Below are 13,472 nucleotides of genomic sequence, written 5' to 3'. Positions count from 1 at the left end.
ACATACTGCCCTACTATTTCTAGACGTTTACATGGCAATAGGAAAATTCTATTAAACCTATTAGGTACGTAAACAACATTTATTAATATGACAAATATTTAAAATTTCAAAAAAGGGGACCCTCGTGTTAATACCCCTCACTTTGTTTTTTGGATAACGCTGGGAGATTTGTGCACAAACATCGGGACCTGGTGCACATTTCTGCACAAACGATGCACAAACGTTTGGCACATTCAAAAATCCAAATATTCAATGTGGGGGGAGCTACCGTTTCAATGCCCCCCCCCCCGTTTTGTTTTAGGGATAGAGCTTTCAGTTTTTGTGCACAAACGATTGGACTTGGTGCACATTCCTGCACAAACGATGCACAAACGTTTGGCGTGGTCAGAAGTTCAAATTTCGAAAGTGGGGGGGGCATTGAAATGGACCTGGTATACGGAGTTCATGGATATTATAATTCGTTTTACAATAAATAAAGTTATGCATTCAAAAGTCAAACATTTTTACATTTTTTAAATCAGATCTTCGGAAGTTCTTAAATATTTGTCAGGCATAATAGCTATTCCACGTCCATTAATGTATTTTGATCTAAATGACTAAATTACATATGCATTCAGGTGCGTAATATGTATGATGCAAGTGACTGGTGTGGAGTATAGTAGTATCCAGTATCCACAATAATGATGATTTACTACACACGTAAAGACGAAAAGTTACCGCAGATAACGAAAGAATTGCTCAAATACAATACTGGAGTGGTGAGATAGTCGCAGAGTTGAGTGCGTGGCTACGTGTCACCACGCTAACAGGCTGTCTCACCTTGTGCATTAGAGGTTTCACATCAAAAAAACAAATAATAAAATATACGCATTATAGAAATCACTCATTATTATTAAACATAATTGTATTGAACAATTAAAAGGGAATGTCTAAAAAAAATATTACAATAATGAATTAACGAAAATTCCATCTACAATTCTTCCACTGTGCATTCAATACATTTTTTTGTCGTGTCTAACTACAACAATAATAATTTGTATTTATAACAATATCAATTTCGTATAAGACGGATATACTTTCTAGTTTCGGTGGTAAACGGTTAAAATCTTGGCGTATACGCACACATGTCAGTGGTGAGTTGCGATGTATGTGCAGTTGCATCGAGTGCCAAAACAAAACTAAATATAATACATAATAAATATTGGACCTATATTATTATACATCAGGAAACCTGCCCGGATATTCGGTTATGGTCACTGGTACTTTTTTAAAGCGTCGATGAAGGTCGCTATTACGCCAGCTAAGACGTGCGGCGACGGCGACGACGTGCCAGCGCTTGACGACTTGGGCGACAACAGCTGTTCGACGCCGGCTATCGTCCCGTTCACCGGCCGCGCGTAATTGGCCGCCTCATCTAGTGCCAACAGGTGGCTGATCAGCGGGTACAGGTCCACGTTGTCAAATGGCTGTGCAGTAAAGTTCCTCTTGAACATCGGTCCCGAAACCATGAAAAGGGCGTGCATCAGAGGGTCGTCATTGTCGTATCCGTGGGTCCCGGTTCTAAACATTTCCTTGGCTGAAAATAGATGAAAAACATTTTTTAAAAAAATGTTAGGTATACATGGATATAAGTACCTAGGGTATATAATAATGATACTAGATAGCCTGATATTAAGGCCAATATAAAATGGCTGTATTATCTAATTCTCACATTTAAGATATGTAATACACATACTAATATGTATATAGATAATATTGTCGCATAAGATGTATAATGTATTATAATAGGTACAGTAACATTATTAAATATAATTACAACGACAACTGTATATTATAAGTATAAAATTGTAGATGCATACTTCAGTACATCCTATAATATAATATTAGGAGTGAAAGTAGTTGATTTTGTAGCTTTCAGCCAGGGCGTAGTTTAGGTATTTTGAGGCCTAAGGCATAATAGAAAATGTGGCCCCTACTAGTAAATAGTAACGTATCCAATATCCATACACTCCAACCTCACCACTGGTTTCAGTTTCCCCACCATCAACCCATCGTCACCAAACCTAACTTATCGTTAAAGTCTGATATTGCGAAAAAAAATATTTTACGAGACTATATTATATAAGGTATAGTTGTTTTTCCTTTTTTAATATTTTGAGTATATTATATTGATTGTTGGATCCAAAACAAAAGAATCTAATCGATTAACAGTGTAACTCCAATCGATTATTGTCAACTAAAAGCAAACAATATAGCTACTATTAAATAATAATCTTAACATAAAGTAGTGGGTAAATGTATTTTCTGGTTTTAAAATATACTTAAAAGTAATTAAAAATAAATAGGTTGATGAAATCATTTAATATTGTATTACCAGAAAAATGTCATTGTTAATTTTTAATTAGGAATTTCAAATTTGGTTAACTTTAAAGAGTAGACAATTTGGTACCTAGGTATATAGCTATTTATTAGTATCTGTATATTTTGGTGTGTTCTCGAGTTTTAATCATATGTATAATTACTCAATAAGAATTAGATAAATCTATAATGATCTTTGATAAAAATACTCTAATTGTAACAGTACCTTACTGAGATAGGTCGGTAATGTAAATAAATTGTGAAAACTAACTAACTTGTTTTATCCAAAATTTTTTGATAAAAACTGTACCAAAACGCGTAACTGGGTTTAGCCAACAAATAGATGATCCCGTTCAATCTAGGATTATTCTTCATATGCCAACGGTCAGGTAATTCTTTTTTTTGAAATACGTAAAATGTTTTTGTTGTATTGGCTCCGCTTGAAAGATTCGTATAAACTTCGTCAAATTTACCTAAAAATAATAATATAATATTTAGTATCTCCAATAACGTAATACATTGGACTTGGACGATCGTTGTTTTAAATTATTTACCCATATTTGGAAGTATAAATGCATTTGGACCTGTAATTACGGATTTGTAGGTCATATTGGATACATAATCATCTAGAAATACCATTCTATCATATGTGACTGTTTCCATTCCATGGTCGCTAAGAATTATGAGGTTTATTTTCTCTTCTAAATTTTTATATTTTAATTTTTCAAGTATGTATCTATATTAAACAACAAAAATTATGATTTAAAAGTATTTTCAACATGTTTCTTTCAAGTTTAGGCAAAGGTGGGCAAGTTCATGAAAATAATTTAACTTTATTTATAGGTAGTCAAGTTAAGTAACGTTAAGAAAGTTGATCTATGAGTTAATAGATAATAAATAGAGGTGCGGGAAACTGGCACACGCAAATTGATTTTGGATTTTTATAATTATGGTGGCTAGGGGGTGGTTGTAAACATTTTGAAATTGTGGTTCAAAACAGCGTCAAGCCCCTACAAACAATGTATTTAACTATAATAGATAAAAGTAGAGAAAAATATTGTCTTAACTTGGTTAAAAAGAAATTATTTAATATTTTTTAACTTATCTTTAATTAGTTTTATGTTAATGCCAATATTTGGATTTAAATAATCATTAAAATAGTTTTATATACCCAAGTGTATATTTAAAAATTAAAAGTGTTGAGATATTGTAATAAATATTATAGTTATATTAAAACTATGTATAGTTAAATCATAAATATACTTGACTGTGTCATCTACTCTAACGATTTGATTTTTTATCTCTTGTGAGCCGACTCCTTTTTTATGACCAGTTCTATCTGGTTCTTCAAAATATGCAAACACTAGATTGGCTGGTTGATTTTTATCTTCAATCCATGACATGATAGTGTCTATTCGAGAATTCCAATGTATTGAACTAAACAAAAAACAATTTTTATTTGTTCTATATTAATAATGTAGGACGGGCATCCTTCATGCCAATGGAAATAGTTGATTGGTCAGGAGTAATTCAAATATGTAATAAGATATTTGACACCTCGGTGCTAATTTTGTATGCTCTCTTTGAGTCTCTCTCTTCTATAAATATCAAATTTTGACAGTAAAATATAATTTGTTTACGTTTTTACGTGAGTTTGATGCGAATTCTCCCTCTCCTAAGTACGTCACTATATTAGGTATATGGAATACATATATTAATATTAAATTTAAATATGGTTATTGACGTTTTCTAAAAATAAATTGGAAAGTAGATATTTTTTTGAATAAATAAAAAAACATTTTGAAGTACAATTTAGAATTATTTGCTTTTTCATTTTACTGAGTATTTATTTTATATTTTATAGTTTTTTCAATTTATGAAATGTGAAATATCTATACACCTTAAAGTTTCAGATTTCTAAAGAAAAGTTGCGGTAAAACTTCATTGCTCCTGCAGCATAACTTAATCGTGTTATTACTTGTTGTATACTTCAATGTAAGTTGGGGTTTTGCCTTGATATGGAAATTCTGATCCTGGCCACATCATTACACCACTATGTCGTCCTTCTCCATTATTTTCGTTTTGTATCTGTAATTAAGTTATAATTGTTCACCAGATAATTAAGTTCTAACTTCTAAATACAAATTAAATGTTAATCTTGAAAAAAGAATTTAGGTAAATAAAAATTATTATTTTAATGAACTGTAATAGTCAAATAAGATAACAAATTCATTTTTACAAGAACCTGTTGGGTGCCCATTTTTTTCTTGAAGAATAAATAAATAATAATGTATCTTAATATTTTGCCTCCAAAAAGTTCACGCCAAAAATGTGGAATGTTTATTAAATGTTTTTTTTTTTATTACTGTTAAGTGAATGTTTTAAATAAATATAAGTATTGATTTATATTAAATCATAGTCTCATTATTATAACATATTATTAATTTAATTATTGCTGCATTTTTCACAAAATATGCAATTCTTACTTATTATTGTGCCACAGTAGGTACGTTTTAAATTGTATATAAAAGCGTAAAAGGTATACGATACTACGACAATTATTGTAAAATAATTTTGTTCTTGAACTATTAAACTATTTATCTTTATAACTAAAATTAGATAATAATTTCTATAAATTAGTGATAAGAGTTCAATCGATATCATTTAAAAGAAGAACAATAACTTAGGTAGCTAATAACTATATAGATTTTGTTGAATAAGTTTCAGGTACAATCATTAAATTATTTGGTGTTTCTATAATTTTAATATCATATATACCGATTAAAATAAATCAACTACTGATCACATATTTGTCATAAGACAAATTATGGAAAGAACTTATGAGTTCGCGAAAGATCTACATTCTACATATGGTTTTTGTAGATTACAAACGAGCATATGATAGCATAAATAGAGAAAAACTATGGACAATTCTTAAAGACTCTGGTTTACCAATCAAAATGATAAGACTATGTAACACGAATACCAGCAGTCGAGTCAAGGTGAACAACGAGATATCATCTTCGTTTATAATAAATAATGGATTGAAGCAAGGGGATGCGATGTCACCAGTGCTTTTCAATATGGCACTGGAGAGTGTAATAAAAAAGATTCCGCGAAACGAGACATTAAACCTTGATGTAGGAAATGTCTTACTAGCATATGCAGACGACATATTGGTTATTGAGAATTCGCGAGAAAGTATCCAGAATATTGTTGAATAACTGATAAAGATAGGAAAAGATATTGGCTTAAAAATCAACAGTGGAAAAACTAAATGCATGATGGTAAAGCGAGGAGGGGGTAACCATAATAACCTCCACGTAGGAAATAACACATTTGAACAAGTACAAGAGTTCAAGTACCTTGGGTCTACCCTAAATAACCAAAACAACATGCATGGAGAGATCAATATCAGATTGAGTGTTGCTAACCGATGCCTTTATGCACTGAAAACCCTCTTTAAATCTAAGCTGCTGTCAAAGAAGACAAAAGAACTTTTATACATCAGTTACATCCGCCCTGTATTGACATATGCATGTGCCACATGGGCATCGACGAGAGGCGATGATGAAAAACTACGGTTATATCAGAGAAAAGTTTTTAGAAAAATGTATGGACCCGTATTCAACAATACAGAACAGAAATGGGAAATAAGAACGAACGCCCAACTGTACCAGCTTTACAAAAGAGAAGATGTGGTCCAATTCACCAGAGGGACAAGGATAGAATGGGCAGGCCATGCATGGCAGGCCTATGGAAGTATGCTGAAAATAGCATTGAAATATATAGCAAGGGGAAAGAGACCAAGGGGAAGACCACGGAAAAGATGGAAGGACAGCGTCAAGGAATTATGAGAAGAAATTGGAGTGGACTGGGAGCAGGCATATGATAGAAAACGATGTAAGGAAGTAGTTTTGGCGGCCAAGAGTCTAAATGGCTCGTAAAAGACTGAAAAAAAATATACCGATTACGTATGTATAACATTATTATATGTATTACATTCAATAGGTTATGTATTAAACTAATTGTTTAATTAACTTTTTTTTTTGTTATCCACCTTAGTTATCATTAGTTGGAATCGTGATTAATAATAATGATATTTTACAAATATATAATATTAAAAAGTGGGTAAGTGGATGTTGCTCTGTAGGTTACAAGTGGGTCACTGTAATAGGTGAATAATGCTTGAATAGGTACAAGATCTTTCGTACGTTTATTAAATTTAATGAAAATACATGGTCACAATTTTAGGTTTCTAAACATAAGTGTAGAACATCTTACATTCCTATTATGTCTGTACGTAATTATTTTGAAGATACATTTTGTTTTATACGTCATAATGAAACTGTCCAAATGTTAAGCTATGTATAGTTCGTTTTGTTCTACGGTAATGACTTATAAGTTATTAGTATTATAATAACGATAAGATATGGTTCAATATTATAATGATTATTGTATAATAATATAATATTATGTGATGAGGTTTTTGGCAGAAATAATTTTAACCTAGTGTATTCGGGAATAGACATAAACATAAATATTATAAACTATACTTAGAAATAGAGACTGACACACACACCGTCTCTGTTTATAATAGTTTTTTTATAGGAATGAAGTGAATTATCATTGAATACGAATTTTCCACATCCATTATGATTACCTAAACTATTATTGTGAGTTGTGACCTACTCAATGACAAGGTAAATTAGAAACCTAGCTGAGTGACTCACATGGTTTTGTTTTTTTTGTGAATTTTTATTCTGTTTTTAACATACTTATCTAAATTTATACTCTAATTACAATAATTATTCTAATTTGAATCACCATGATGTTATTCATAACAATGCTAACGAGTAGGTAGCAAAGAGTAAATAACATTGACTGTGCATTTCTAGATAAGAATAAATTCCTTTATATAAGTGTTTTATTGGTGGATTTGCTCTTTGTTTTTATTATGTTTTTTACGTGTTATATAAAGAATATTAGCTGTATACTCGTTATTAAGCTTAATTAATTAAGGCACAAATTATATGTAAAGATTTTCACAAATACTTGTAGAAAAAGTTTTCTATGACCCCTGCCTAGGAATCTCCAAGAAACGTATAAATAATAGTATAGTTATATGTTTTAAAGATTTATTAACGGCGATGGATTAACCACGTGTGCCATATGATATCAGAGCTATGAAATAATTATATGTGATAAGAAGCCTAAGGAATAATTATATATATTATCTGTATTATTGTTATACTAATTATTACCTAGGTCACTGTTATACTTAACCCTTCTATCATGACATTTTAATGTATGTGTTTAAAATAATAGCGATACGTAACCAACTTTCAAATATTTATCTGCGCATTAGGCGAATTCAACGGGAGCCGTTATAGGGTTGCACCGAACAAACATGATAGAAACATTTACAGGATTTCCCGTGAGGATATAGCCATTAGCCGTAGAAAAGGACTCGCCGCCCAGACAAAAGTCGGTTTTTTTGGTGTTTTACCTATAAACTAAAAAAATTACTAAAAATCAAGAGATTAATGAAAATAAAATGTTGAAAAGTTGAAATTTTCACAAAAATAAACTCTATAAAATGGATATTATCAATTGTTTCAAAAACAAAAAAAAAAAATTTCTTTTAATTTTTTTACCAAAAAATAAATTTAAATTAAAAAAGGTGGGTAAGTGGATGTCGCTCTGCTGTACAGGTGGGTCACTGTAATGGATGGTGTTAAATTTGAATTCAATGATATAATACGTCAGCGAAAACGGTCAGTCAGCCTATGATGATATTACCAAGTATATTTGATGATATTATTGTAAATAAAGTAATTTATATATAACCTATTTACGTGGAGTCTTGTTTTCAATTTTCAATCCTTAGCTATAAAAGTTGATCATTTTCTAAATTTTTAACTAAAAAATAATTATTAAATTATAAAGTTGATAAATGTTGTCAAAACTTGAACTTTAAATGCTTATAAAAAAAAATTGTGCCTATGTATTTTTAATATTTTTCAAGTGTTAATAGAACGATATAGCAAGAGCCTTATATTAAATTTTCACGCTTTTTTACCCAACAAATAAAATTTTATTGATATTTATAGAAAAAAAAAAACTAAAAAAATTGAAAACTGACAATGCCCGTAAACAGCTCAAAAAGAGTCAAAATATTTTCAAAATTTTATGGTGTATAGAAAATGAGAATTTTTCATGTACCTACGATCATTTATTTTAGAGTTGCACCAAAAACCAAAATCGATTTTCTCAAAAACAGATTTTGCGTAAAAATTCCCATTTTTCCTTAATTTTTCTTTTGTTTTTCACGTCGCTTTTGAAAACTTCTGGGAAATTTTTACTTTTGACTCCCCAAAGTACCAACTAGATTCACTTTCCTATCAAAAAAGTTACTGTTGAAGAAAATCCAAGCACAAAAAAAAATAAAAAAAAAACACATATCATTGTAAAATCAATACATTCATCGCCAGATGTTTGATATATTAATGATCTCAGGAGATATCGCAATGGGTAAATCCTCGCGGGACATCCTGTATAATAAACATAGAATGGGAGGTATTTCGTGTGTATAGTTTTACTTTATAAATACAGTGTACTCTCGGTAACTCGAAGCTCACTGGGGAAAAAGAAATTCAACTTTCTAAAAATTTCGAGTTACCTATCAAAATCTTAATGTGTTATTGTTATTTGAAGGGAAATTTTATTTGTTCGAGATGTTGAGAATTTCGAGTTATCAAGACGAGTTACCGTGAGTACACTGAATCACTTTAATTTACGTGAAAATGTGTGAGTACAAGTACAAGACAATAATTACAGTTTAAACGAAAAATGCCCAAAATTACATAAAAAAAGTACAAAAAGTTCATACTCGCAAAAATAGTGTTGTAACATATAAATAATTAGTTAGAAAAAAATATGCAAATTAAATAACTTACATGCCCTATCAAATAACAATATGACAAATGTAACTATAGGATTTCTCAAGAATTTTGGCGATAACCGATTTTGATGGAATGTATATCACGTTACAGAAGTATTTTTCGGAAACCCAGCTAATGCAGTAATGTCTGAAAAGTGAAAATCGTAGCTGGTATATCCATAAAAACATAAGCATTTTTGTTTTAAACATTTAGTCTAAATTCTGTACACGGAGATATTATTCGATGACTAGCGAGTATTATACTACCTATCAGAATATTTATTCTACCCTCTTAGGTTATTTTAAATCGCCGATGCAATATAGTAAATGCACTCGTATAAGTATTGCCGTAGGTTGATAATACCGTCTCTCCATCACCATTCACCGTCATCATCATCGTCTCACATGCGAGTGGGATCACGATATAATATTATTATAAATTATAATAATCGTTTACAGTTTATTATAGTTACGTCGTATACACTATTACAGCGCATAATATGTGCGCACAATTTATATTACACTTACATTATACATCAATCACTAATTTTCGAGGAAAATTGAATTTTATATTTACTCAATATCTCCTCAACCATGTGAGTATGCGACAAATCATGTGAACTGATTCTGCTAAGACCGAGTCTAGGTACTGCCTTTACCGTAAAATGTAAACGCCAATGAATCTGTGTATTTTTCCTAATAAATATTAAGATATTAAATATTAAGTTATCATAATTTAATGGCACTATAAGAACCTTCATTTTATCCAACACTAAATATTATAATATTTTACTTCCTATAAATTCTTTTCTTTCACATAATTTGTATGTATAGGATATAGATCATACAGTACTTTAACATAATGGGTAAAAAGAGAGGGTCTAAGTTATCTGATGAAAAAAACTAAGTTTCAAAAAGTACAATGAAAAAAGCGAGGAAATACGATTTCAGAAAATAAAAAAAAATTAAAATTTTGTCCCCACACACTGCAGCAGTGGCGCTGGCGTTAAATTCTATTGTCTTGGCTTTACCATCGCGGTGAGCCGTGAAATGTGTCCTGCAGCAATTCACCGCCACCACTGCAGGACTCTAACCTTTATAGAGAGGTATACATATTTGATGTTTTAAACACATTAAATATCAAGACTTAAAGATGCGTGATAATTGGCTCGCGGACAAAGCCACCTATAGTATTATTGGTATGGTATATAATTATATGTAGCGTATGGAGCGATGGGGGACCTTACCCAGATAGGCACCACCGAATCGTCGTAATGGAACTGCTCGTACGTGTAGTGCATCGTCTCATTGTGACTGTCGAACATGGTATTGTCGAGCACGCCATGCGTCTCGGGATTCAGTCCGGTGGCCATGGTGAAGTGGTTGACGAACGTCTTAGTGGGGAACGCACTGCGCATGTACGGCGGCGCGGCGGACGCGTCCCGGAACTGGGCCATGTGCGGTGTCACGTCGGGTCGGATATAATCGGGCCGGAAACCGTCGAACGACACGACCAACGTCACTGGGTGTCGCTTGACGGTGGCCGCCGTCACCGCCGCGAAGACCGCGACTAAGCACTGCACGGCCATAGCGACGGCCGGCCTGCACATGGTGATCGGAGGAAAAAAAATCGTTCACCAACGGTGGTCGATGATCTACGTGTCTGTATAGATCGACGCGTACTTCCGGTGTGGATGTGACCGGACTCGACCGACGGAAAGGAGACGGATCAACGGCGGTGTCCGGAGCGAACGGCTATTGTCGTAATGTCCATATGACGGAATTTATAAACGGATCGTGTTTGGATCTGCAGTGAAAAGCGTTGATATCCGGTACAGTCGCTATTCGTCGGCCACGGAACTTACCGCCACGTATTTTACTGACGCGCAACCAATATGATGGTATGGTCCGCGGTTCACGGTAAAAACCACAATCGCACCGTCGTCGATATACCTACACACACTTTACTAACCAAACGGATTGCACGTGCGCCGTGAAACAGATATTATATACAATGTTATTACGGAATTCGTCAAATCAGCAATTACCGCCGGCCTTCGGGCGTGGTGCCGCGGTGGACTGCACAGGTCGTGGCAAGTCGCAAGTGTAATACTATATCAAATGGTGAAACGAAAGAGTTTCGCTCGTCGCTTGCGGATTTCTGCAGAATATGGACCTGCGGCCGAACGACAATGGCGGGTGGTGTACAATAATAATATTGCGGGTGTTGGCGGCGCGCGCGTAGGTAACTGCAGCGTGACACTTTTAAAACTCTTGTGGCGGTGTGGGCGAAGACGCGCGTGCCGAACAGGCGCGACACTCGTTTGGTTAGAGTGGGAGCGGTGACGGCCGTCACGCTAAGCGAATAAATTATTATTCTGTCGTAATAATGTCGACTTTCCGCGACGAGGCGTATTGCCGTGTGCGAAAAGACAACCTCGGCGATACGAATAAATATTATATTTTTCACGGTTAATATTATATATCCATAGAATTCAGGGCCTAATACTGTGTGTAGTAACTAGTATTACACACTATATTGTGTAACAGTATAGAGTATAGTATAGGAATTTTTCACGGGGAGGGATATAAAGATTTTCATAGACCTATTCAGTATATTCATATTATTATGTGCATCATACATGTTGTATTGTGTACAAAATTTGGTCTCCGGGGAGATATGACGCTCCTCCCCCCCTCCCCCCCCCTCCCCCCCGTAGATAGGTTACTGATGTGCATTAGAAAAATATATTAAGTGCGCAGTAGAAAATTAAAAAGTATGCAGTACTTTTATAATTTTATTCGGTTTTACATTCCACTAGGTCTATTATTTTACAATATTTTGGTGAGTGGAATTACATGCGCAATGGCAAAATTCGTGAATATTAGGCAGTTCTGTGAACACAATGTTTAACAAAATATTAGTATTGGGTATGGCCCTATTGTTAAAACATTCACCGCACTGAATGTCTGAATATCGTCAAAGAGTACCTAATGAACGTCAACGTTATAAAGACGAAAATGGTACAAAAACGTAGTATATTTATTTAGTCAATATTAGACAGTAGACACCTGTCCATACTCGGATATTCCATACTATTATTGATTATTATGAAGGCGTGAATAGTGAATTGTGTAAATGAAAAACCGGGCTAAAATATAAGAGTAGGTACCTATGTTATAGTAGTATATTATGCTATTGAAATAAATTTAACTAATAAATTTGCTGTGAAAATAAGATAAACTGAAAACTAGCATCAGCTTATTGTGATTGCACTTTGTTTGAAAAAAATGTATAATTAAGACTTACGTATTAACAAAACAATGACATACTAATATTATATACATTGGAAAAAGTTCGTTAGCTCAAAGTTTAAATTATCATAATATAGTGACACTCGACATCATCCAATTTCTAACGTTATCCGTAAACCCGTGACATAATATTTAATCATACAATACACGTCAAAAAATTCTGACTAAAACGAATAGACGACTGATTTTGCACGATGTGTATGTTTCACACTTTTCGAGACGGTAGGTTGAAAGAGCATCATAAATCAACCCCATGAAGGTGTCATGTAGACCAGCCAATTTTGTGTTCATTACGAGGAAACACTGAATTAGGATTATGGTGATATCGATAAAGAAAATCTTCTTTTCTCAAAAAATACCTTCGTTTGGTTAGTTTTACTAATTATGATAACCATAAACCATAATATGTTTGAAGCTTAAACAAATAGCTATGTATATTTTATGACATTTACTGGGATTTTCTTTAATAAATTCATAGATATCTATACGACTATACTATACTAGATAGCGAACATTTTTACATTTTACATGAAAAAAGTGAGGCTAGTTTTAATACCATAGTATAGATATTTGTGAATAAATGTAATAAAGTTATTAATTAATCAGTTATCATCGACCAAATTATTTATTATTATCACAGAATACTCTACTATACATTCTGATATTAACTAGCGGACTATTTTTTTTATCACAGTGTAGCAGGTAGCTTTTAACTACCTTATTTATATATTTACGTTATTTTACGGTTGTAACTTGTAGATCATAATATACCACATAGGTTAGTTAAAATAGTAATTACAAATAAAAAATCATTTACACCTAAAAAGACATTATGTTCTTTATTACCTACATATAA

At 32.7% G+C, this 13,472-nt stretch overlaps 1 protein-coding gene across 1 annotated transcript; it reads right to left on the bottom strand.

The window, feature by feature from the left end:
• Positions 1-864: 864 nt before the first annotated feature.
• LOC132943418 (ectonucleotide pyrophosphatase/phosphodiesterase family member 5-like) lies at positions 865-11,588 on the bottom strand. Its single transcript, XM_061012404.1, has 6 exons — positions 10,549-11,588; positions 4,337-4,446; positions 3,622-3,795; positions 2,913-3,094; positions 2,634-2,831; positions 865-1,576 (listed from the first exon to the last, which is right to left on the bottom strand). The coding sequence occupies exons 1-6, from the start codon at positions 10,909-10,911 to the stop codon at positions 1,254-1,256; spliced, it is 1,350 nt and encodes a 449-aa protein (XP_060868387.1). The 5' UTR covers positions 10,912-11,588; the 3' UTR covers positions 865-1,253.
• Positions 11,589-13,472: the final 1,884 nt, after the last annotated feature.

This window comes from Metopolophium dirhodum, chromosome 4, assembly GCF_019925205.1.
Source record: "Metopolophium dirhodum isolate CAU chromosome 4, ASM1992520v1, whole genome shotgun sequence".
Classification (NCBI taxonomy): Eukaryota; Metazoa; Arthropoda; class Insecta; order Hemiptera; family Aphididae; genus Metopolophium; species Metopolophium dirhodum.
The sequence above is the reverse complement of the archived record's forward strand: the minus strand, read 5'-3'. Positions and strand labels throughout refer to the sequence as shown.